Below are 26,768 nucleotides of genomic sequence, written 5' to 3'. Positions count from 1 at the left end.
AGCAAGGATGGACTATCTGGGAGGAATGTACCAGCATTGCCTAGACTGTTAGGTTATGCGCTAAAGCTCATCTGAACACCCATAAAGGAGCTCAGAGAGACACAAGCCCAGAGGAGCACAGGGGCACAAAGGCAGGCAAGAACCCAAATTAAGGACTCCTGAGGAACAAACTCTTTGCCTGGGTCCCTCCAGGGCTGTTCCAGCAGAGCCTTAGCTCTAACATCCAGACGTGACACCCATCACCAGGAGCACTGGGGGCAGCTCGCCAGGTCACCTTTTAGACTAAGGAGCTGCCTAGGAGTGGGATATATCGAGGGATGCAGGGGAAAAGCAGTTCATGATCACACAGGACTTATTATGGGATGTTTAGGGGAGGGGGAAGAAAAGGTGGGGCAAGGGAGGGGTTTAGGTGATTTGGGAGGAACAAGAGTGGTGAAATAGAGGGGTACAGGAATAAAAAGGGCCAGTTCTATGTAAACAGCTGGTTGGTCAGTTCATTTGCCTGGCCATGCCCTGTGCCTGACCAGGGCAGTCTGTCCTGTCTTCTTCTTCAAGTCCTTTCCAGCCCTTCCCTGGGTGAGGGCTCTCTATTCCTTGTGTGCACGGGTGTGTACACAGGGGTGTGGGTGCAGCAACAGGTCAGGCCATGGGTTGGAGGGCCCGTGTGTCCCTGGTGCCAGTGACTGGAGTGAATGTGGGTGTGTGAGTGACACCGTGAGCACCAGCGGAGATCAAGCTGGACAAGCTGGTGAGCAGGCGACATGACCTAGGAGCTGGGGGTGAGTGGGTCTCTAAGGGCCAGCTCTGGCTGCGAGAGCACCCGGGTGTCTCTAAAGGCACGAGCATGGGGTGGGAGTCAGCTATGGGACCAGGAGAGTCTGGCTGGCTTTGTGTGTGTGACAGACATGCAGGCAAGCACTTAAGAAAGCCAAACCCGCAATGAAGTTAAAATTGGTGAAGTGTGGAAGGGCACCAAGAATGGCTTCCACAGGCACATCCACAGCAGAACAAACAGCAAGAAAAACATAAGGCAGCTGCTCAATGGGGCAGGTGACCTAGTCTCAAAGGACACTGAAAAAGCAGAGGTGACTCTAAGCTTTCTTTGACTTATTCTTCACTGGCACGGTCTGTTCTCAGTACTCTGAGGGGTCTTTGTGCCTACAGTGCCCAGGTAGGAGCCTTGGGGAGAAAACTGCTACCCATAGCAGAGGAAGATTGAGTTATGGATCATTTAAGCACGCTGGCTGAATACAAGTCCCTCAGTCCAGATGAGATGCATCTGAGGGTAGTAAGGACAAGCTGGCTTACATCACGGCAAAGTTACTCTTGCCTTTGAGAGCTGCCTTCCAGCATACATGACTCTATAATTCTCTGAAGCTACAATTTTGTGATAAGGATTTGCAAAATGCAGACAGATCTCCATGTTTTCTAATGAACTAGAGAACTGTATCAGACAGGCCTCCAAAGATATTGGAATTTAGGGAATTGAAGACAGATGGAAATCTAGCTAATCTTTCCTTGAAGACAATAGCTGAAATCAATTATTTATAAGAGCAAATCTCCAGGTAGCTTAATGTTGACTGTAAATGCAACATGCTGTGGAATATTATTTGTGCTGCCTAAATTTGAATTTTAAATGTCCTTGATAGACTGTCTTAGCCATCAGGTTTTAAAATAAATGCACCTAGTATGACTGACTGCTAAAACTCCATGGGCAGCTAACGATGTTATAAAAATAAAGCTGTCTTTCCAGTTACACATTATTGTTATGAAATAAAAAAAGGAACAGTACTATGTATGACAGGCCCTTCCAGAAAGAAAATATTTAGTAATTGCCATTCTTGGAAAACTCACAGTATGATTGAACAATGTAGGTTGGAAGAGACCTCTGCAGGTTATCTGGTCCCATCACTCGCTCAAATCATGGCTAACTTCAAGGTTAGATTAGGTTGCTCAGGGTGTTCTCCAGTGGAGTTTTGAAAACCTTCATGGATGGAGAATCCAAAACTTCTCTGGGCAGCCACTGCCACGGTATTATTATTTTTTTTTAAATGTTTAATCTGAATTTCACTTGCTGTACTTTTTGACCATTGCCCCTAGTATTTTCACTGTGCATCCCCGAAAAAAAGAGTATAGCTCCATTTCCTCTACAATGCCCTCTAGATAGCAGAAGAAACTATCCTTTCTGAATAACTTTCTGGATCTTCTTTTGGAAGATTTGTTGCTATAGCATGCAGAAGTGTCTCATGAAGAGTCGTAATGCTCAGGCTTTCACAACAAGGCTTCTGACACCCATCCACCAGTCATTTAAAAAAGATTTTAAGAAATTCTTCCTCTTACATTTGTATTTTTGGAAGAAATAGATGAGATTAAGGGAAGCTGTGGTAAAGAGCTACAGCATGGCTGTGTCAGGTTCAGTTCTTTTTTTTTTTCCAAATGATTTCCATTAGGGATTTGCTAAAGCAGAAACAGTGGCAGACTGTTCAGTTCCCTTGAGTCCTTGAGTCCTAGAACACAATCTCTGTCTCACCCTACTCTGTCTTTCCAAATGCCCTTACTTTCAAATGGGAGATCACAACTGGAGAAATAAAGGAAGCCAATTGTCTTTTCTTCTCATCAAACATCGTGCTTTAGTATGGAGGAGAAATCTTTTATCAGTAAGGGATAAATTTTCCTGATTAGTAAATTAGCTTTCCAAACCTTTCTGATTGCCTGTGTAGATAAGGTTTGTTTTTCTTTGTATGGATAATTATTCCTATTTGCCTATCTTCCTGTGAAGTTCTTCTTTAAGTAATGATTCCGGGATGTTTTGAAAGGCTTTTTTAGCCTTTGTATATATGTTAATTTTTCTAAAAACCTTTCTGATCGGGAAACTCCTACCAAACACCGCATAGAAAACTAGCTCCAAGCTTTTACACGCTATTGTTTCACCGCAGGCTATGGAGACAGCATAAGGGATGAGAGCTTTTCAGGGCCCACAACAGAGCTTAAGATCCCTAAATTAGTGGCCTGCTTTTTCTATTAGGGTTGTGCTCTGCTGAAATGGCATTAGATTTTAAGCTGCTTGTTTCTAGGATGTGATTTATGGCCAGTCAGATTATTTCCGTAGGATCAAGTATCTGGTGAAATACACTGACAGGAATATAGACGTATCCTGAGCTTTCTCAAAAGTGGTGACATCTGTCCTTCAGCTCAGATGTTTCAAACTGTGCTGCAGTTTTGACCGCTTTACAAATTAATAGCATTATGATGGGATGTGCCTTTATAGCTCATGTCCAGGGAAGGGGTGTTTGGGAACAGCTATTCCTCCCTCATGCTCCGCACAGCCGTGCGGAGTGCACGTGCACAGCCTAGTTCCTTTGCCCGAGTCTGTCCGATTAGCACTTGCTTCTCCGCTCACTGCTGTGCGAGCTCGCTTGGAGCCAGTTGGAGCCATGACAGCACTGGCTGTGCTGCTCAGCGTGGGACAGGGCAACACACACTAATGACTGATTTTTTTTCTTTGTTTATCACAAACAAAGATCCCAAAGGGTCCAAAACATTCTCCCTCTTTGGACCGAGCTTCTTCCTCCCATTTCTGTGCTTGTTTCCCTTGGCTGGCTCTCTTGAGTGTCAGGCCATCTGCTCCCTCCCCTTCGCTTGGAGAGCCTGGTGCTTGTACAGGTGCTTCTGAAGCTTTGCTGCTGCCTGAAGGATTTCCTGCTGTCACAAGTGCTGCTTTTTTTTGTTTTGTTTTTTTTTTTTTTTTTTCATTTTGCAGTTCCCAATTTCTTTCTCAGACAAAGTGGTGGGTTTGTAACAAAACAAAGACATAGCCAGGGTTTGTGCATTGATTTTCTCAGGGAGCAAGGCCACGTGCCGAGAGATCCCCTACGAAGGAACACACTGCTGGTGGGGAAGGGGCTGGAGTGGGGACACAAGCTGTGGAGTAGCTCCAGAACAGTTTGAGGAAATGGGTTGCTTCATTCTTCTGTATCACCTTCACCTGGTTTTCATATGCCTATTTAGACATGTCAGAAAATGATGTCCTGGGCAAATTTAAAAAAAACAACAAACCATATTCAAAGGTATAGGGTTTAAAGCACTAATATACAGAGAAGGGCACCCACATTTAACGAATCACGCATTCAACATGAATAGGCTATGAAGAAAATATTTCTTAATTCAAGACATGTTTAATTTATACAAAATGGAACAGCTGCAATAGAAGAGTTTGCAAGAAAGTGGGAGCTATACCAAAGCTACGATCCAGCAGTGAGGGATCTTACCATGATTTCTGATGAGGTTGCTGTACTTTTTTTGTGCAAAATTTTTTCAAGGTTTAGTTTTAGTGCAGAGGAAAAGCAAATGCAGTAACCTCACCGACTTTCATGAAATCAAGTGCTTGTTTGCTGCCCAATACCAATTATTATGCTGCTCACACATTCTGAAGGGAAATACCCAGCAGGCTCCCATCCCACCGAGGCAGCCAAGGAAACAAAGTTGATACAGAAGTATGCTCTGCAAGCACAGGACTGTGTAAATTGCAAAAATTCTCCTAAAAGAACTGTAGGGGGTAGATCTGCCACTTGGAAAGGCTCCATGTGATGGTTCAAAGGTCAAAAAACAAGAAACTTGAAAAACAAGATCTTTCCTGCTTGCCAGCTATGCAAAATATGCTTTTGTACACACACACATAAATATTTGTCCAGGATTTGATGCTGTGGCTTCCTAGTTTATTTGTTATTCTTACTGTTCTTCTTTTTCCATGATATATAACATATATTTCGCTTGCCATCACTTCTTTTTCATATTATTCCAGCATCTCTTTTTGTATTTACCCCACGCTAATGGGCAGTCATGACAGAAAATTCATGGTGAAAGCCCAGAGCATTCATTCTGCTTTGTGGAAATGCCAACGCTGGATTTTCTGGCATCTTTCATTAAAACAAAAGGCGGAGTAAAATGAAGCGTGACACTGGCCAGCATGTCATACAGTTGGGATTTGAGATTGCAAGATTTTGATCGAATACTTATTTCTGCTCATTTGCTTCTTCACTGGCTGCTCTTCAAAGTGGTATACTGTGACCTAGGAGCTTTTCCAGATCTGTACCCTGGCTTAGCATACCATATAGAATACCTGTCATTTACTTGACTTTACCTGTTGCAAATGGCAAAAAAAAGGGTCCTCCTGCAGTTTGGTGATCCAGATTCTTGACATATCAACCTACGCCTGCAATACCTGACATTCCTTGTTAATTATTTATCCAAGCACTCATTAGCACCTGATATCAGACTGTATCAGATGTAATCACTAAGAGCTGCCCAGGCAAACACAGTTACTGGATGAAAAAATGCTAGGTCTTTCTTAATTATTGTAACTAATGGTATAACTCGAGTTACTCCAGATACACAGTTCTGGAGCATCCCCTCTGCCTGCACTTTGGGAACTTAACCACACTTACTGCTTCCATAGCGCAGAGGTATTCCTACTCAAATGGTCGCAAGTCAAGGATTAGTTACTTTACTTCAGTGCCTATTACTTAAAGGCGATGTGTATTATTAAATATAATTCCCTCTTTCATTTTCCTTCTATAAAACTTCCAACATCGCAATTTTCCACTCACACCCTCTGCTAAAAATACGAAGTAACTCATCTGCACTGAGGTCAGGTTCACCTTTGCTGCGAGTGGCAGGAAAGAGAGGAGAAGGTGGGCGAAGAGGGGCTGCCCGGGCAGGGTGGACACCCTGGCACGGTGTGAGGGTACGTATGTGCCATGCTCCCAGCCCCCAGTTCCCTGCGCTCCTCTCCCTGCCAGCCTGCACTTGAACTGTGCTGCTATAGTAAGGGCATCAGGGTCTGCTCTGAGCCTGCCTTTTTTAATTCACAGGGAACAGTAGGAAATGAAATGCCTGCAGATTATAAATAAAATCTGGCAGATTATATTCTTCACCTCTTAAATAAGTAAGTACATTTATGAATAAATCTAGACTGCGCAGAAGCTGGAATTAGGAAAAACCTGAAAATCAGAAAAACACTTCTAAAGTGCTTGAGCCACCCTAACATTTTCCTAAATTAAGATGCTGTGCCTCCCCACACTGCGCTATTTTAAACCAAAGTTCTTGGCTCTGCTAAAAGCACTTTACACTCTCTATTGTTGAAGCAGAATACAGCAGAATTATTTCTAGCTCATCCAATTGAAAGGAAAACTATCGAGAAAGTTAGCTTTCTTTGAACAATAAGTATTACACAACTTGTTGAGGTTTAAGTTCAAGTTTCACTACATCTGAGATTGCTGATCAGAAACACAGTCGTGTCAGCTGAATATCACATCAAGGCCAATATGACAAAAATAAACACCAGCAGTATAAAAAGAACAGAGAGGTGAACAAGCTGTCCTTGCTTTATTCTCATAACTTCTTACTCCAGAGCACCCCAGAGTTTGCATTTAAAAGTAGACAGAGCAGGTATGAGCAGATCTATATGTGTGCATGCACATAACAAGCTGAAAAAATTAATTATTATGAACTAGAGTTTGGCTTTTGTCAGAGACACTGACTAGAACACATGCAGCAGCAAAAAAATAAAGAAAAAGGAAGTAGGTTAGCAGAAGGGGGGTTTATACCTATTTCTATATAGGAATGAAAAGTACGACATAACTGAGTTCTTCAGTGATCCACAAAACGGGCAAAGGCATGAAATACTACCTTAGTATCAGCGGCTTCCACAGGTGTGTTTGCAGAAATGCCGATCGCCTTGTAATGCTCCTGTACATGATGCTTTCAGTTGCCCCGAGTAGTTGGATATTAACAGATCTACACAGGACTGTGGCATCCAACGGGATTCAAAATGAAGTGACACACATAATGTTTTCATAGTCAACATTTTCCCCCTTGAATTCAGGTCTGGAAACAGCTGTTTTTGCAGTGCTGCTAGTAGAAGTATGACTGTATGAAACATTCTGAAGCCATATTTGAAGCACCCTGCTGACCACTAGCAGGCTTGCATGAGTTTAGGTAGAAGGGCAGATGCCTTTTAGATATGATGATTTCTCCAAATTTGCCACAGCTGTTACAGGAGACATTGCTAATCAGAACATTTACTGAGTGTTCAAGACAAGAGCACAGGCATATGTAGCTGATTCTCACCACTAAGTGTAAAATATATGTGTAAATAGCACTATTTGCACACTTTGTAGATGTAGAAGTAAATAAAAAAAGAAAGATATACAGGATTCTCTTGCTCACAACTTTTTGTTCATGTCTTTCCCTCCAGGAGTAACAAATGACCCTATTGTTTCTCAATTTGCCGACACTTCTGCGCCTCTGCTTCCAAGATGCCAGTCACACTGTTCTTTTGCACAGATTAAAACCATTATATTAAACTCAGAACAACTGATCCACACTCAGCCTGAAATTTCCTGCCTTTAAGATTTCAGGAAGCCTATATATCTAAAACTTTGCCTTCTTTTTTTTCCCAAATGTATTAGTTGGTTAGCTAAAAATCTACAGATCTTCGCAAGCCTTTCCAGCAAGTTTGAGACATTTTATTCAAAAGATATTGAAAAAAATTGCTGCCTTTGATACCGAGTTGAAGGAATGGGAAAAGAGGCAAGAACATTAGAAATAAGAAAACACTGCAAGAGGTTTCTGAGTATGTTGTTCTTCATATAAGGTTATGCAGTAAATAACCTAAAATTATTTGAATCATATCTATGCTACTTTGTATTTTACTGTTTTTTCAAAACAGAATTATGTAGCACTTCCTACAGTGTGTTTGGTATCATACGCAATGGCCAGCACTGCCTGCGCTGCTGGAGTGGATTGCATCCAGGGGCTGGAAAGTTTTCATAGGCTGGAAAGCAAAAGTTGGCCATCTGGGGTGCTTGGCTTGTGGATGGAAGTTGCCTAAGAGGCATATGGCTTGTTAATGGTATTAAGCTATTCTCTGAATCTCGGACACACTATAATATACAGGTCAATGGGTAGGACAACACTCAACCAAACGATGGCTGGGACACCTATCTGTGAGCCTCATATGCACTCCACAGCCTGTGGTCCAAAATGTGTCATGGTGTGATCTGCTGTGGACAAATAGAAGACTGATCAAAATTGCTTGGCTTTAGTTACCTGAGCTGTGTCTGTGTTACAAACAGATCCCTCTCTTATTACTCTGGCAGCTGCTAAGGACAGCATCATAGAATCATAGAATCATAGAATCATTTAGGTTGGAAAAGACCCTTGGGATCATCGAGTCCAACCATCAGCTCCACTCTACAAAGTTCTCCCAAACAAGCAATAAAAATGAGGAGGATGTTGAAGGAACTAATCAAAGGACTAACGTTTCAGCATAGGCAAGGAAAGATTTTGAGGCATAATACAGCCCAGATTTTAACTTCTGATCTCGGTACTTTTGCAAGTGTCTGAAACAGACACAAAAATCCTTCAAGCTGGAGCCTAAACCCGGCTGTGACACAGGCAAACACAACTATGTGTGTAAAGGGGTTTGCATTAAAACCAAATTAAAGATTATTACAGGAATGGAAGCCAGACAAATAAGCAACAACAACATATTTTAGTTATTTTATCTTTCAAACATACAACATGATATAGTTGTACCAGGGATTGAACAGGGATTGAAAGGACATAAATCTACTATGGAGTCCTAAATCAGATGCACTGAGATAACAGGAATATCCTATTCCAGTTTCCTGACAACCAGCTAATACAAACACAAATAAAATAAATAATACAGAAGCTAACAGAGAATGGGCAGCAAAATTCTACTTAAAAGTTATTTTTCTACAAGAACAACTATTTTTTTCCAAAGATTTCTGTGTCATCTTGGTAGCTGGATGTCTTGGTGGTTTAGAGGAGCACCTAGCTGGAACACGTAGATAATTCACAGAAGTAACACAAGAGATCTTCAAGATGGCATCTGCTGTCTCCTCAATATATTCTGAAGCACGCTAACCGAGTTCACTGCAAGCAGGCAGATGTCTGACTTGGCAGGTTCTTGTCTGAATTTGATACGCCATAAATCACATCATGGTGGAAAACCCATGGAGCTTTCTAGACCCCGGTATTCCTGACTATTGGCTACCCACTGGCCGGGAAAATGCCAGCTGAGGAACAGCTGTGCGGATGATGAAGCAATCGATAATATGTGGTAAAATGCTGTATGGAATTATGCAAGCCAGAACCTCTCTTTATGATAGTTTCAGGTAAGTTTGGCCCAAGTACTGGACCCCTTATGAAAATGAGTTTAATTTTTCCACTGTACCAAGTAAGCAAGCTAAGCTCTATCTCATCTGAATTCATAGTTCCCCTTCCCAATACACGAAAATCAGACACTTAAGTTTCCACGGCCAAATGTTAGGATTGTTTTTACAAACAAGCAAGCTGTGTGGGAGATGTATGACAGGCATAGTTTCACTTTTCTTTCTGAAATATGTGAACAGGAAGTATTAGTCTTAGTTTAATTCTGGAGAATAAGGATAAGGGGAAACAGCAATAGATTTCTTCTATTCAAGAAAAGGAAAGGAAGGGTGAGGCTTCCTAGAAGCAGTAGAATAATTTTTGATATTAAAAGTAGTTGGCATCTAGATAGAAATATGCAGTGTTTTAATATGCAGGTTTGCCAGTCCCAGAACTAGGGTAAAATTGCAGTTAGAAATTAATTAAAGCCGAATTTCTAGCCAGCTAAGGCAAACAGAGGATATGGATTCACTTGATTAACTTAGTACACTAAAGCAAATCTGAACAAAAAGCCTACAAAAGAAACAAACATGAGCTTGTTCCAGCTGCCTCCTCTGTTTGAAGATATAGGTCCTCTTTGTGCTGCTGGTGCAGATCTAAAGAAAAGAAAACAAACAGGATGTTCACAGCACAGAGCTGAGTTAGGATTCTTTTAAATATCAGGGGTTTGTTGCCAAGGATGAAGTTTGCCGTCCAAGTGCTAAGCTAGAAGTTTCTTTGTAAGAGCTCGTCACCAGATTCCTTTTGGCTGTCATGATTTTATAAACGGGATATCTGTGTGCCAAACCCTGGGAACGCTCCTTTCTACCTTAATACCTGAGCCTCCTTGTCTCTCCACATCCATTTACTGTCTCTGGCCTTATTCTTGAGATTGTATAGAGCTCTTCTAGACCGCAGTGTTCCTAGAGGTCTATATTTTTACAGCACTTCATACGACAGTATCCATATCCATTTCTAAGTCTCCCTGACACTGCAATAATGCAAGTAATAAATACCACTACTAATAGATTGCATCTGGCTTCCTTTCTGCTTATGTCTGTAAGGCATCTGTGCCATCTAGTGGGTATTTTTTTACTTGCAAGTTCTTGGCAAACAGGGTGTCAACGAACCAATTGACATAGACCGTAGTTCAAGTCCGGAGAGGAGTCAAGGGGCACTATGACTACCCAGTAAGCCCCAAGCACACTTCAGCACATTCAAGCCATCCCTCTGCTACCCTGACACAGCCTCTCCTTTGGTATGCTGATGTAACGGGAGCTGCGGTGACAAAAAGCAGTCACTTGCACAACTCTGACGTTCTTGGGCTCGGGACATGATTCTCCGGAGGCTGAGAAGCCAACTATCGGTCTTGTAACAGCAAATGGCCATTGTGAAAGGGGATGCCACAGGGCCTGCATGCCTACTCTCGCTATTTATTATGGAAGTATGAAAATGTAACATGTGTACACTGAGCACACACTATGCAAAGGAAGCCTTTTCTTAACAGAGGCACGCTCTTAAAAGTGATACCACTACTGACCAAACTCTTCCCATGTCAGTTAATGGACCATCAGAGGGTGGGGAAAACAGAGAAAACAAATCTAGAAGATAATCATCAAATAATTTATATACATCTGCTTAAGGATCTTTCTGAAAGGGCATCTAATTTCAATGGAGATGTTATTTATTGCAGAGAAGTAAATAATTTGGAGAAGAGTGTAAGTATTCATTGGCTTAAAGTATTTTTAGCCACTTACATTTCAGGGAGAGGCAATGATAGTTAGCATTCCGATTGGGAAGCTCTGTCTTGATTAGGGATAACATAGATGAGAAGTGAATCAAGGCTATTACATTGTCATGCATACAGGAGGGAATAGAAGGCTCAGGAAGAAACAGAAAGACACAAGGAAACATTTCCGAAGGAGGATCATAACAGCTGAGTCGCTTAGGAGTTACCCCAGGAAAGGATGAAACTGGTGCTTAGAATACGCTAGTGATCATGTTAATTTAAGTACCGACATAGATGGAAAGGAAGGGGTGGCTGCTCCCCTGCTTACATACTGCAAGCGCTATGTGGTAATAGTGGAGAACTGGTATGCTCATCCCTTAGGTGAAAGAAAAATACATTAATGGTTTCCAAAAGCCTTTTCATCCACATTTCCTCAGCTGAGGAATGTACCCACATCACAAAACTTTGAGGGAAATCGTTTAAAACCTGGGAGAAGAGAAAAATCTTCTGTTAAGAGGTCACAGCATTATATGTTTTAAAGTCCTGTAAAGTGCTTTTTCCTCTAGTTTGTTAACATTGTCATCACGTTCACAGATGTGATTTTGCATAGGACAACCGTATTTTCCTTTGACACATGAACAAAAGCTTTACCGTTCACTGGCAGAACAAGGAAACCCTATTTTAATCCACCATGCAAGGTATCTAGTAACAAACAAATGCCTTAACACGGCTGGAAGCCTGTTCTATGATCAGCTACCTAGAAGGACTCTGGAGATATCAGTGGTATCTACAATGCCACTGTTTTCATCACACATTTATATGTTGGTGCTGGGATATAATTTGGATGTAAGAATAAATGTTGTTGCATCACAAGATGAGTGAAAGCTTTCAGTGACCAGTACAAAAAAAGAATACTCACTTTCTCTGTTAGGGTATATTAAAAACCGAACATATGCTACAGAAAGTGATATACGCCTCCTTTTCTGTACTGCATGAAGCACTACTGCCACACACTGCAAGGCAGGCAAGCAGGAGTCGCACCTCTCTGCTGCCATAACCAGGGACAGCAAATCAGGTTTTTCATAGCAGAAGTTATCGTTGCAGCATTAGGTAGGTATTAACACACAAAATATTTTCAGGTGCTTGAATTATGGCAGAAAGGACAGTGGGAGATAGGATGTGGCCAGATGTATGGATTACGCATAAAAGTAATATAACTAGAGAACAACTTTTATGCATCCTTCAACTTTTATGGATCCTGCAACTTTCCAAACTGTGAGGACGTTTTCACATTCAGATGTTCAAGTACCTTATGTGTACCTATATGTGCAACAGCATATAGATTATGAAATTTAGCCACAACTGAAAACAGTCATCTTTACTGTAAATTCACTGAAATGCATAAATTAATCTAATCCTCTTTATACAATAAAGAAAAATATGGATAGGAAAGGAAACTATTAAAACTATTGGGAGTGATGCTTGCTAATTAAGAAAGTTGTATCTTGGATGTAATCTGCATTCTCTGCAGATAACCTACTGGCCCAAGGTAAATACGTTAAAATATAGAAATTGTGTGTGCACACAAAATGGAAGATTAAAAAGAAACTTCCTCAAAATTTGGAACGAAAAGTTCCAGTAACTGGAGAAGCGTCCTTTAGGTCTGTTGCCGTTTGACCTACTATTTCATTGTTCAAGGAAGAATATTAATAAAAGCAATTTCAAATTTGTAATAGATTTTGCATCAGAACACGGATATTTACAAACTTCATTCATACCATGAGTGATATACAGTATGGCTGTGTGATCTATTAGAACTGATTAACACCTAATTTGGAATAGCAGCTGCTCACAGACAATTATGCACAATTTGTAGATAGAAATACTCAATACACAGTAAGTAATAAATTCAAGAATACTGTATATTGTGTATGGGTGATATATAATAGATGATAGAGGTGGAATCTGTCAAACTGTTGATTTCTGCATTATTTATTTGATTGTAATGACACTGATGATGGACTGAACTTATTTTACTTACGATGAAAGGGTACACTTAGAATCATCAGGGTGATCCAGGCAAAGTAAGAACATTACAGACCTGTGGAAAATATAATTTTATTTAGCATCTTTCAGGCAGAAAACTTAGGAAACCAAATGAAAAAACAAAACAAACTCTAACAGTACTATAGTGTCTAAAGCTTCCCTTCAATTACATTTATCTTAAAATCTGCTGTGAATAACTACAGCTGTGAATACTACTGTGAATAACTAACAATTCTGCAGACATCCAACAGTGTTTTTAACTGTTGTTCAGATTTTTCAATCCAAATAAAGATTTTACAGTGAAGTGGAATACATGAGGCCATCTTCTGTGTCTGACATTGGGTAAGTAAAACGTTCCACTTAATTATACAGTTATACAATATGGTGTAGTGTTTTGTTCAATTCATGGCTGAAAAATGCTAAGGCTGAAAAATGTGACATCACCCCTCCAACGTTTCAGTCTCCTACTGAAGACACAACATTAATGGCACTTAAGTATCAGAAGTTAAGAAATCATTTAAAATACATGCTTCTGCAAATATGGCATATTAATGAACGATCTTCACTTACTTGTAATTGTCAGTGCAGGTGACATCATAACCAAGGGCTTTCAGCCTGTTTTCTAATATCTTTACAGTATGAGTTCCACAGGAATCTCTGTGAGAAAGCATTTTAATATTATTGCAAGTCTTTTATTATCTAATTTCCTTTCACTGAACTCGATGGAATTAGTAAAGTAAATCCCCATTACTTTGCCTCTTCTATACTCCTTAACACCTATGGAAAATTGGTGTACATTGCCATTTATAATGCTTCATTTTCTTACAGTCATTTAATATTTTATAGTCAGTTTGCAGAGACTGGAAGATTGGCTTCAGCCAGTGTAGCATTTGCAGATTCTATTAACCAATATTTCCACCTTTAACACTTCACTAGACAAACAGAAAAAGAGCTAAATAATTTTGTAAAATAATAAATGTTTCATTTGTAATATTCTTTGGCAGCTATTTAGGTAGTGCTAAAGTTGATGCTAGCTGGCTTTACAGAATAAGTTGGTTATAATTAATTAGAATTATTCCTGTTGTTAGAAGCTTGTCCTCTTTCTTGAATACAGAACTACAGAAAAACACAAGGAGAGAGAAAAAACCAGAAACAGTCCTAAACACAGCTTGTGTCTAGCACTGATTTTTTGATTTGTGGTCCAATTAGCAAAAGAAAGTTTAGCATAGTATAGAACCTACTGAGACCTCTAAAACTTGCACCAATGTCAAGTATTAAGGTCAGTGCTACTTACACATTGGTCACTAAATACTCATGACTCTAAAGAAATCATATGGGGACCAACAAAATAATCGTAAAAGCAATTAATAAAAATACACAAATATTCCCTTGCATCCAGACAAGCACAAACTGAAAGATAAATTAACATCCAGTGCTTTTCTCAATTTTTCATTGTAATAAGGGTGACCTTTGCAGAGGTGAGCTGTATGGCGGTTTTTTTTTCAAAAGGGTATGATTCTTTGATTTAAAGAGAAAGGCTGAGAAATGCTAATCTGAACTATGCTTCATAGACTCCGCAGCACTACGGTAAAATATGTGGTCTGGGTTGGCCATGCCAAAACTGAATGAAAGAGAAGCAAAAGGAGATAGGAAAGAGAAGAGATGAGATGTGAAAGGGAAATGACACAAAATGAATGGATGCAACTGAAAAGCATCGAGTAGCAAGAACAGAAGCCTCATGCTCGTAAGAATGCAGATGACATCTGGGATGCAGTCACCAGTGGTGGATATAGTGACATCTGAGACCATTTCTCTGGACCTTTTCAGCCAGGGCAGTTTTAACACCAATGAAGTGCCACCAGGTTATATTAAACTGCAGGGACCCTGCAGATGGTTGGGATAAAACTGACTTCCTCTGCTCCTCTACCCCCGACTCATCTATGTACATTTGTAGGGACCCCACAAAAGCTATAATGAACAGACTATTTACTTCTTCCTTTAATCAGTCTGAAACTAGGCCTAATTTCTGGCCTAATGAATTCATTTTTTCAACTTCACAGTCCATTTTCTGTTTCTGTTTCTGTTGAAAATTGTCACTATCTTTGGCTATCTACCAACAGGCTATTCTGTTTGGACTAATCTGTTTTGTATTCTTTATTGTTTGTTTAGGTTTTTTAAATTAAATTAACAGCAAAATTAGACCATTTTAAAGCCTACTTTTTATTATTAGCTTGATTTTAAGTACTGAGAGAAGACGAGCCCCCAGTGGTATTTCTCTGCTTCTACTAGTTTTCAAACAGTTAAGATGACAGGTGAAAATGAAAAGAAGGCATACGGCAAGGCGAAAGAAATATTTCATGTCGGCATTTAATCTAAAACTCAGATTGATGCTTTTCTTAATGAACCTGTATGTGCTACAAGTTCACTCAAGATCTGAGATCCACACACACATCTCTCTAACTAAGAGTGGACTCCAGACCTAATATTAGAATTTATATTTTGTCTAATTCTGGTATTTCTATACTCTTTGGGAACGGCAGGGTTTGCCTTCTGTGTTAGTGAAAGCATCTAAAATATTTTTAGTTTAATTGCTATGAAAACATAATCAAACTGAAAGATAAGGTGAATTTTTAAAGACAGGTCCAAAAAAGGAGTAATTAAGTTTTTTTGAAGACATAACTTACATATCTGCTCCTTCAATATCATCCACAACCCAGATGACAATTTGTGAGATTTTGTCTTTCTGTAGATTAGGTATTTCATAATCTGCAAAAAAACTGATTCAAGAAACAAATTTTTAGAACTATAAAAAACACAAAAAAGAAATAATCTTTTTCCCCTTTGCATTAATCAAGGCTCTGATCCTTCTGTGATATATGGGGTTACTCAATTTTACATTTATATCTTCTGATTACAATCAGACTCAACACAAAGAAGAAAAAATCTGATTCACATTCTGAATGTCCTCAAAGGTCAAAGGCATTTAATCAGAAGCTTTGTTTTCATATTCTTCATCTTAGAGGGGCTCAGCTGAAAAAAAGTTACAACTCAGAGGTGAACCAAATTTAAGTGAAGTTTAAAAAAGGCAAAAGCAAACCAAAAAGCATTTGATATTTAGTAAGAAAGAAAAAAGTCATTCTTGTAGTTATAGCTTTTACATACAATACAATTTTGCTTTAAATAAAAAAATAACAACAGCCTCAAGACAAATATATATTTTAGGTACAAAATCACAGCAACAGTAAAATGAAGTATTTGTCTAGGATATATAAGACCATAAAGGAGAAACTTCTAGACATGTCCATCCTTCGCCTAGGGAATTTTCCACTTTATTGCTTTGTGTAAATTGACTTTGATAGGTATTTAAATAACAATTAAAATAATAAAATGGCAACTAAATAATAGAATCATAGAATGGTTTGGGTTGGAAGGGACCTTAAAGATCATCTAGTTCCAACCCCCCTGCCCTGGGCAGGGACACCTCCCACTAGACCAGGCTGCTCAAAGCCCCATCCAGCCTGGCCTTGAACACTTCCAGGGATGGGGCACCCACAGCTTCTCTGGGCAACCTGTGCCAGTGTCTCACCACCCTGAATTTAATTTTTTATGAGACACAGGCATTTCAAAGCCACAGATTTCTAACCCTTCCAGCAAGATGTACTGTAATGACTTCCAACCTCTTAATTCCTTTTTTTTTCCCCTCAGAAATCTTGTAAGGGCCGTGTCTCCACTGAATGCTTGGTCCAAGCCTGAGCCTAAGTATGTGCTCTAATTTGCCTATAATGGGTCTTCTTAAATGTCTACATCTGGGCTGCAGTGTCTCTTAGCCACTTCAAATGCTCTGAGACCCACCCCCCAGACTAGAAGGGACTGTTAGTTGTCACCTCCTGGATGAGACCAGTGATGTCAATGTGACCACCACTCTGTCCCCCTGGTGCCTGCAGGCAAACTACTGGTGCTTTGGTGTGGAAGCTCTGTTGGCAGCCAGCTGAGACCCATTCATGAAGTTACCAAGTTAAATTTAAACTTCTGAAGAAGTGGAACATGAGGAGGCGAATACCAACAGTTTCCCTCTCTGGTCAACTCCAGTTAGTGGTGGCTAACCAGAGACCAGTAGCCGCAACAGCAGGGTTGCCTATCTGTCCAAGGTGTCCAAGCCTGTCTTAAACACATAGTGAAAAGACAACAAAAAATAAAGATTCAAATTTTTTTTAACTTATTTGCCCATTCATGCATATGTTATTGCCAGCAAAAATGCAGCTTTCTCCAAAAGATAAATAAATCTTTAACTAGAGGAGTCAGAAACTGTGGAAAAACACTGTACAATTGGCTTCAGTAAACCAATTTTTGAAAAGACTAATATTATTAAAGAAGTCTGCCAACTAAATTCATACTGTGTGGATGAGCAAAGTTATTTTGCAGTGAAGTGAGAAATAAACCTTAACTGAAATGGTAACAGGTGACTTAATGATGATTTAAGTGTACAAACTCTAATGCAGTATAAACTTTGGAAGTGGCTTTGAAATGCCTGAAAACAGACAAGAGATGTTTAGGAAAACAGGTAGACCTTTCACATTACCTTCTGCTGTTAACTATTCAACTCTAAGCCTCTTTCAAACAAGATCTCTTAAATGAATTCAGTTATAAATGGGACAAAAGATACACAGCAAATAAAACAGACGGAGTAACTGGCTTTGGGTTTTTTTCATGGCAGGTTGTGTTCCAGTTATGGAGATTTCACTGCTCACAATACCACCAGGCAGGTAACCCGGGGAACTGGTGGAAAAAATTAATTTATGTGTAATAGGTTTCTGAAATAAGGAATCTGTAGATTAACAGAAATAAGGAATCTGTTTCTGAAATAAGGACTCTATACGGGAATCTGTGCATTGATAGACTGCCAGGTATTATCATCTGCATAAGAATCAATCCCAGCTGACCACTTGACCAACCCAAGGAGACCATATAAGTCATCTTGATTAGCTGAAAGGTGTGTACAGAGATGGACCGTTTGGGGGGTGCAGGTAAGTAGGTAGTAGGGGTTTTGGAACAGATGGTTCCTGTTTCTCTCCTATCTAGAGATAAAATTAAGTTTTCAATGATTATTTTTAGTCCTCAGTGAGCACACAGGAGTAGGATCTGTTCTATGGGGTTTTTAAAGATGTTTTTTTGATCTGCCTTGGACAGGACGGTTGCTGAGGTGAGGAAAGATGAATTTTTCATCAAAGGTAGGCAGTTGCTACAGCCACATATTCAGTAAAAGTTCTTATGGGTGTATTTTTACAACAAATTTTCATTATAAGCTTAGATGAACTTCTGCATAGTGGTACACCTATAAATCAGGGAAAATACATCTGTCCTTAATATACGACGGAGTAAGGAGAAGAAGAACCTAATCCTTGCTATTACCCTTCTCAATGATCTTTTTTGCTTTCTTAATACACAGTGGATCTCAAGCTACCTCCTTCTCTCGGTCATGGAGAAACAGCAGGACCAAGCACCTTCACTAGACAACTTACAAAGTTTTCTCCTAGGCCTGACAGAGGCTATGTTCCCTGTAACGTCCTCTCCTTGGAGGTGTTCCTGAATAGAAATTTTGTAACAGTCATTTTTTTTAAGACATACACATTTTGTCCCAGTATGTTGGCTGGCTTGAAGGCTGCTTTCAAAGAGCGTTTATCCTGCTCGCCACAGCAGTTTGTAAAATGCAAGAGTCAAAAGGATTCTTTCCATCCATTTCATTTTAATTCCTACAGCTGGGGGCAATTAGCAGTTGTCCCCACAACTCAGCAGACTTTGATGTAACAGGCTGTTTCAGCCATGCTTTGGGCAGCAGAAGACCCAAACAACTGGTTGACCTTTTTTTTTGCCGGCATCAGACCTTGTACACATAAATAAGTCAGTTTTCTTACCCTGGGTCTGGATAAGCTCCTCCAACAGAAGAACCATTCAATAAGACGTGTATCACCCCAGAACTCTGCTGTGCATACTGCAATACATAACAATTATATTTTTTTTCAGAACTCATCTTACACACTTGTCATATGATTTGGTATTGTATTGCAAGCAAAAATGACCAAGGAAAGAATTTTACCAAGAAGAATATCAGAATTCTGAAAATAATATGAAACTAGCACCCTAGCAGGTCACAGCAGCAGAGAGAACTAAATAGCCAACGCATTAATTCAATGCATCTTCTCAAACTATTTTCTCGCACCTATAAATAGTTACTTCAGCATAGGAAGAAAGCATTTTGGCACTCTGTGTTGGGTTTGATCTATGAATAAAGGGTTTTCACCAAGGCTGTCGAATGTCACTTAGGACCTGTATTCAGTAGACAACTAGTGTGCTTATTGTGCTTAGTATATGCTTAATATATATTAACAAAGCTAACACAGAATTTTAACACATTATCTAGCTAAGGTGAAAGTTAGGTTCCTCTTGCTAAGACACTATTTCCAGGCTAAAAAAAATGTATTTGTATCAGAAGAAATAATCTAGCACAGTTACAGACTTAAATCTGTTTTAATCCAGCCATGTTTTCCTGAACCACCCAGGACACACTAATGTCTGAAGTCACGCACTACTTACAGTGATTGAGGCCATCCTCCAGAAAGACTCCACCGCGTTGTTTTCGCATTCCTGTGTGGTAGGGCAGGATTCATAGTCCAGTCCTGTAGGAAGGCACATGATTTGTGCTATTAGAGAGATGATAATGGCCATAAAAAGTGACCTTAGAAAGCAATTAAATATATTTGCGCATTACTCACTGAACATAGCAGGTGGTCTGACATAACACTGAAAGCTGGAAGTTGTATTTTTTTGTATGACTTTCCATCCTTTGCAGTTTACACAAACAGTGACATTCTGTGGATTCGATAATTTGGCTGAACTGACTAACTCTATACCTAGGATGCAGAGAGCTCCTCATTCAGAGGACTGTGAGGTTTATCTCCTGTGCAGCACTGTTTAGATTTCACTGTGTTCCCCTGACTGCAATGTTAAATATTCACACAAAACAGGAGAGAACGAGACAGTGAAGCTATCCCTAATTTTTCATGGGGTGAGAGCAAAATTAGCTCCTCCAGAACACTGCAGTCAGTCTCCATTATGGTTTTACAGACAGATGTTTAACATAGCACTCATCGTCTTACCAGGGCTGTCGGCCTGCCCACACCAGTTCAGAAAATCTGCAAAGAAGCCAAACAGAGTATCACCCAGAGACATGTAGCGACGGCCTCTGCCAGCAAAGGCATTGACTAGCAGCTGATTATTTTCCCAGAAGAGAGACTATATAAAAAAAGGAGAAAAAAAAATAGAGAAGAAATGAACCATCACTTGGGTGTGGACACAATGAGATTACGGGGTGTTGAAAACAGTTTAAAACATGTTTTGGTATTTCTTTCAAAATAAAGCTAATAGCCAGATATGTTAGCTATCTCTTTAGAGGAAAGAAGTTTGTTTTTTTTACAGTCATGTAAATTCTGATCACTAGAGGCTTGAGGGCATTCATACCATGATGGGAATGGAGACAGACCTATATTCAATAAGGTTATCCCTAGCTTTGCCTTCCTCACCTGACAGATTTAGGGAAAGGAAGAAAAAAGGGAAGACAGATATTTATAAGACAGATATATCTTACCAAAATTCTCTCACACTGCTATGTTGGCTTATGGTGTGAAAAAATCACTCGTGTAGCTGCGATTTCTGTGTTTGCAAAACCCTTCCATGAATTAAGCTATGTTGACGGGAGTATTTATTGGTTTAGTTTGTGTCATTTAGAGATAAGGAATAATTGTGCTAGAGGAAAAACTGCCTTAAAGCACAACCTTTTAGAGAAGGACAAAGCACACATTCTGATGGGATACGATGGCACGAAGAGCTGTGGTGTTTGCACTTTCACAGTTGTCTGCAATTGCCAGCCCCTCAAACCCTTACTGTTTTCTAGCATATAACGGTGTCTTATCTCATTTCTGCTTATGCTTGTTTAACATGTTGATGTTTAACATGTCATTGCCCTGAGACTTGGCTGTGAGGAGTGGAAGCAAAAGACGACAGCAGACACAGTTTTTGCAGGCAGACCACCTAACTTGAGGAAAAGGAGAAGTGGAAGTTCAGGGACTACAACAGAGCTCCCAGCACAGCAGGAAAAATGGGGGATCTTTGGTATGGAAACAGAGAAGCTGATGAGAAGTTACTGCATAAAATAAATGCAAACACATTGAAAAATGCCATCAAGCCTGAGCCTCATTCGTAAACTACAGACAGGCCAAAAATAGTGAATCATGAGTCATCCACAGAAAGACTCTTGGTCAGTTTTGAACTGTGTCATGGAAAATCTGCTGGATGTCACAGGACTCGTAACATAACATTAGTAATCATTACCTTGTTAGGTGGAATTGTGTGCAATGACAGGTTGATGAATAATTCATAGTCCTTAGGTAGAATGCTGCAAGGATCCTTGTTAATAAATGCATTTTTAAATGCTTCCCATATCTCTGAACAATTCTTTTCACTGTAATAATTGAAACAAATAGCAGAATTGTTTTTTCAGAGCACAGCAAGAAAGTAATTTGTTCACAACTTCTTCAAATTCCCAAATTGAACCCCCCACAAGTTTAAGACAGGAAACTGAAGTCAGGGTGGTAGAAAACTTGCAACCCAGGAAGAGCATATAGATCTTGTCTCTTCCTGACTCCTAACAGCAGCAGATTAGGAAAGCAAGGGAAATATTAGGATTTACAATGTAGAATTAGAAATACATAGTAATTCAACAAAAATCTTGGAAGGTACTGTACACGCAGTGAGCTTGCTACCAAGCACTATAGAAATACTAAAGAAAACACTTTGAAATCTTCCATATTCAAAAAGCCATTTCAATTAAAGCGTAGCTGAATGTGCAAAGCTACTGAAATATAAAACTACTCTTATAATGTCAGATTCAAGTGCAGGAGGAGTTACTAAAAAGTTTCAATGGTACAATAATGGTTTTGAGAGAGAGATGCCTTCTGTATATAGGCCCTAGGATTATGCAGCTTTACCTTGTTGGAATGAGTACCGTGATCGTCGGACACGTACTGCCACTGTGCAGTGACTGTGAGTCCTACAGGAACGTTAGGATTCAACATTTAAACTGCTTGTGAAGTGAGGCCTGAAATAAGATACTAGGGTCTGCACTTCAACGGTTCCCTTCTGCCAGCTATGCCTTGGGGACAATAATCTCCTGCGGAAGGACAGGACAGGCCATCCAGGGATGGGAGTGTTTTCTCTCTCTGGATTTGCACGATCTCATCTGTCACAACTCTGAGCCTGCCTGGAGTAATTAAGAAGGAAATTGCTGCTTTCACCACCTTCCCACAGTACCTTCCCTACATACTGTGTGACAATGTCTATGCTGGGAACACTCTGCAGAACAGAATAATGTATTTTATGTGCACACAGCATTCCTAACGCACACAGCTCTAATTGCAAAGCTGTAGCTTGAACAACAGTAGTCCCGATAAGTAAACCAAACTTTGCCGTTAAGAGTGTTTTGCTCATTTAATGTCATCCATAGACAGTTGGGTTTCTGCCAGCGCTTCTCCTCCTGGGATTCTTTAAGGAGCTGCTTTGTGATGCTGAATGTCGCAGATACTTTAAAGTTAAAGGACCCCTTGTGATGAGCTACGTAGCTCCCATGCAGGAAACAGACCACAGATTCTCTTACAGTAATCTCTAGTCATGCTTCCAACACCTATATTAAAAAAAACCCAATATTTCGTAAGCAAATACGGGATCTTGATCTGAAAATCTTTAGTGATAGTAGTTCCAATGTTTAAATAGCCTGACTTGATAAAAGGATTTGCACCCTATGTCTGATTTCAAGCTGTTAAACTTAGCTTCTGACAACTGTGTATACTTATCTCTCTTTCTGCTAAAGAGCTGTCTACTCTAAGCACACACTTATTCATGCTAGTACTTGTAAGTTATGATCAACTGAACTCTTAACATCTTTCTTGACAGTTGAATCCAGCAGTAATTTTCTGGTTAATTCACATATTGCATTTTTTTTCTTCATGTCTTCTCATCCAGGTTTGAACATCTTGTAAATCAAAAGGATTATTCTGCTCTGTTACTCAAAATTTCTTAGCTGGCAAAAATACTTTTTGAAACTACAGGGTGGGGAAGGACTGTAGTTCAGGACAATTCCTTCCAATCTTAATAGACACTATTAAGTCATATTAGATCTATTTCATACTAGTCAGTTAAAAAATATGCTTTCAAAACTTCCATTATATACTACAAATAAAAAATATGGGGGAAATGCATTACAGGAACATTTGTGTTATACATCACGCTCCTATTAGAAAATTTCAAAATGATTTTCATTCAAATCCCTCACTTCTACATGACCATAACATTTTGTAAAATGCATCTTCTAACTGCCATGTTGCATGTTCTGTTTTAATGTAAGGGAAAGTTTTTCTTATGTTTCTACAAATATCTTTATGTTTTAACTATGTTGCAGTGGAAAGACAGCCTTTGCTAGCTTCTTTTCTGTTAGCGAAGTATTTTTAAAAAACTATTCTATTTGCACATAAATTCAGAAGTAAAACCTATCCAGGTGGCCATGCCTCTGTAAAAGCTAGCCTGGGGGCAATTAAGAAACAGACAATGAACAGAAAGGGTTATAAATAATTAGAGTATCTGTTTTGCAGCTGTGCAATATGAAATTTCCATTTTGTTTAGATTACACTATTTGCTTACAGACCTAAGGGAAAGAGAAAAAACATAATAATATTAAATTAATCGTGCAGCTTTTCTTTTTTATAATGCCATTTTGGGCCTTTATTCAGGAAAGCAGTACTAATCTCCAGCTTGGCTTCATGCTATTCAGAGAATGGATACTTAATGAATGTGTTCAGACTTCTTAATTTTAAACTTATATTGTGAAAATGTCACGGGGATTAACTAGACCACAAAACTGTCATAAACATGAGACATATAGAAATACTTTCAAGAATATTGTATTTACATTTCTAAAAGCCCAAATTGGTTAACGATAAAGTTAACAATTCCATAGTAACAATGCTTTATGTTGCTCAATTTAGTCTATTCTATATTACTATTAGTCATGTCCTGCTTCAGATATAAATGAAGGGACAGCTGCTGTTAACTCCAACAGGAACTCTACCTACTGCAAGACCAGATTTCATATACCAACACAACTGTTAACTGATCAAAGTTTTCATAGTTTATAACATATATTATACCGTAGGTGTGTCAAAGTTTACTGGCACCTTCCACTCTGACATGTTTATAAATTTGCCAAACTTGAATTGTTCAGCTGAAATTTTAGTACCGTGTTACTGGCATTAGGATGATTTTTACTTTTATGAACCAAAACGCTTCTGAGAAGTTAAGAATGTTACTAGGAAGAAACATATTGGTTTGCCTTTGTTAAAAGCCACAAACCTGTTTTCAGTCCTGTATCTTCCTGTTTTGCAGCAGGAACTGAAAATGGGAGGTTGCGGGAAGGAGGTAATATTTGCTGATATTACACAACATGATCTAATCCTGTTTAAGACCACAATTCAGTGCTGCAGAAACACAGCCAAGCCCCCTCTGCAAATACCTCTTCAAACTATCAAGAAAAATTTTAGTGGCAGAATAAAGGACTGAACCCCAGGAGACTGTCCTTTTTTTTTTTTCTTTTTAGCGAAGCCCAAACAATGTTAGGATGACAGAAAAAGCGGTCATTTTAGCAAAGCCTGTGATTTATCTCCAGTTCTGTGTAATTAATACAGACAATGAAAGCTCATGGGTAATCATACTTCAGCAGTTGATTACTACTTGATTTTTCAGGTGGATGAGCTAAACAGTCTCTTTCAGTACCACAGGATAGCAATAAAGTGTGGTGCTTTCCCTCTTTCGTGACCTGACATAGAAGGCATGCAAAGTAAAGCTGGTCTTCCCAGGAGCACTGTCAGATTTGGTACTTCAGAAATACCATCTGCACCACTCATTTCTGTGCAGTGTTCTTACAGAACACTGTGGCGCTAGGGGGGGAGAAATGTGAAATAAAAAGTTGAAGGATTAAAAATCTTGCCTTAGTTATACTACTTTTATTAACATGACATCCATCAAAGTTCATTTTTTTGTTTTCAGACAGCTACAAACATATGGCTTCAAAAGGATCACTACTTTCCTGGCTAGGAGCAAAACATCAGGCTTCTGATTAATAATCATTTTGTACAGAACATAAAAAACTAATCCATAAACAAGCAAAAACTTACCCAACAGCAGGATTCACAATTCTGATATAGTCATAGCACCTTCCAATGGCAATACTTTCCAGGTTTTGCGTTGTACCTTCACCTTTCCATTTTCTTCCCTGCACTTCTGAGAAGCTGCTCATAAACAGAACAGAGAACAGTAAGAGAGACAAAAGAAGGCTCTTCATAATGAATTCTTGACACAACCTAAGTTCTTGAAAAAAAAAAAAAAAAGGAGAGTTAAATGATACAATTTAAATAGAAACCTGGAGGCTTAACATCTAATAATTTCAATACTGGCTATAGCTCTGTACACAAAAGACGAAGTTAGACGGAAATGTGAACCTTGCTGGGGACTCTAGTCTGTTTCCTGAATGATTGCAGAGCAGGGATACATCACTTCCTCATGGCTAACTGTTCCCCACTTCAGTAAAAATAGACTTTTAAGGCCATGATATTGCCACCTGGTGATAACTGGGAAGAATTACAACATATTTCAGCAAAGGGAGGAAAAAACCCTTACCACTTCAGTATTTTCGATGCCTTAGGTTCGCTTAATACTCATTACCATGCTACATCTTCCGAAAACATCACAAGAGCTTGCAAGCAACATGTTTTAAACCAGTTTCTTTTCGTTTTAAAAGGGCTATACTTTTTGCACATATTTCTCTAATGGCTGAAAAAAATGCTGGAATGCATACCAAGAACAAAAAAATTGGAAATATGCACATAAAACAATGATTGCATAAATACCCAAATTCTCATGTGATCTTGTATCACACATAGGGGTAACACAGTCAGTTCTTTTTCCACCTCTCCACTGGATACCGACAGTGACGTTTTGGTGTGATGACACATGTTCTAAAGTCTTCTTCATGAGCAAAACCGCCTTGCAGGCAGAAATCAATCACAACGAGAACAAAAAGGATGAAGAAATAGTTCCTGTGCACTGAAGAAATCTCTTCAACTTCTGTTTACTCTCATTCTCCCTCCAGCTTTACTTCCCTACGTATTTTGTTAGACCATCAAATGGCATCAATTAATCTAATCTTCAGTGTAAATACTCTCTGGTATACACTGCTGCAAATACACCCACATGATGTTTTTCCCTTTTTAAAAAAAAAAATAATTTTTTTTCAACCTTAGAGTAATTTGTCTATGGACTCGTTTTTGAGGAACATGCTGGTTCTTTTTCTCTTTCTATTAAACACTCTCCATGCCTCAGTGAATATATACATCTTTATTATTTATGTAGTTATTTATATAGTGTCATGCTTACACTGAAGCACTGGTACTCAGCTGATGGATCTTCCTGAAGGCAAAGCGTTGCTAATTATAGAGTAAGTTGCTGCTGATGGATTTCTACTGTAAATGATATAAAGATAGCCAGTTGGCTTGTTTCCTCCAGCAGTCTCTTCAGGAAAGCCAGATTTACCCAGAAATGGATGTGCAATGTTGTGCTTCATATGGTGGAGACATGGCAAATGCTGCATTTCAGTTATTTCTCTCTTGCTTTTTCTCCC

General features: G+C 39.3%; 1 protein-coding gene across 3 annotated transcripts; it reads right to left on the bottom strand.

Annotated features, from left to right (window-relative positions):
- Window positions 1–8,550: 8,550 nt before the first annotated feature.
- Window positions 8,551–25,581, bottom strand: BST1 (bone marrow stromal cell antigen 1). Of its 3 annotated transcripts, XR_010071331.1 has the most exons (10): window positions 25,267–25,581; window positions 21,377–21,506; window positions 20,146–20,281; window positions 19,583–19,665; window positions 18,904–18,980; window positions 15,676–15,768; window positions 13,562–13,648; window positions 12,987–13,046; window positions 11,278–11,431; window positions 9,693–9,833 (listed from the first exon to the last, which is right to left on the bottom strand). XR_010071331.1 is itself a non-coding variant. In XM_063336702.1 (9 exons), exons 1-9 carry the CDS (start codon window positions 25,431–25,433, stop codon window positions 11,425–11,427), a joined length of 840 nt encoding a protein of 279 aa, XP_063192772.1. In that variant the 5' UTR covers window positions 25,434–25,581; the 3' UTR covers window positions 8,551–11,424. The 3 variants fall into 3 exon arrangements, 2 of the variants coding, with proteins under 2 accessions (XP_063192772.1, XP_063192771.1); XM_063336702.1 differs by having other exon boundaries at window positions 8,551–11,431; XM_063336701.1 differs by lacking the exon at window positions 11,278–11,431 and having other exon boundaries at window positions 8,551–9,833.
- Between the last annotated feature and the right edge of the window lie 1,187 nt (window positions 25,582–26,768).

The sequence above is a fragment of the Chroicocephalus ridibundus genome, chromosome 5 (assembly GCF_963924245.1).
Source record: "Chroicocephalus ridibundus chromosome 5, bChrRid1.1, whole genome shotgun sequence".
NCBI classification, from domain to species: Eukaryota; Metazoa; Chordata; class Aves; order Charadriiformes; family Laridae; genus Chroicocephalus; species Chroicocephalus ridibundus.
This window is presented reverse-complemented; position numbering and strand designations above follow the sequence as displayed.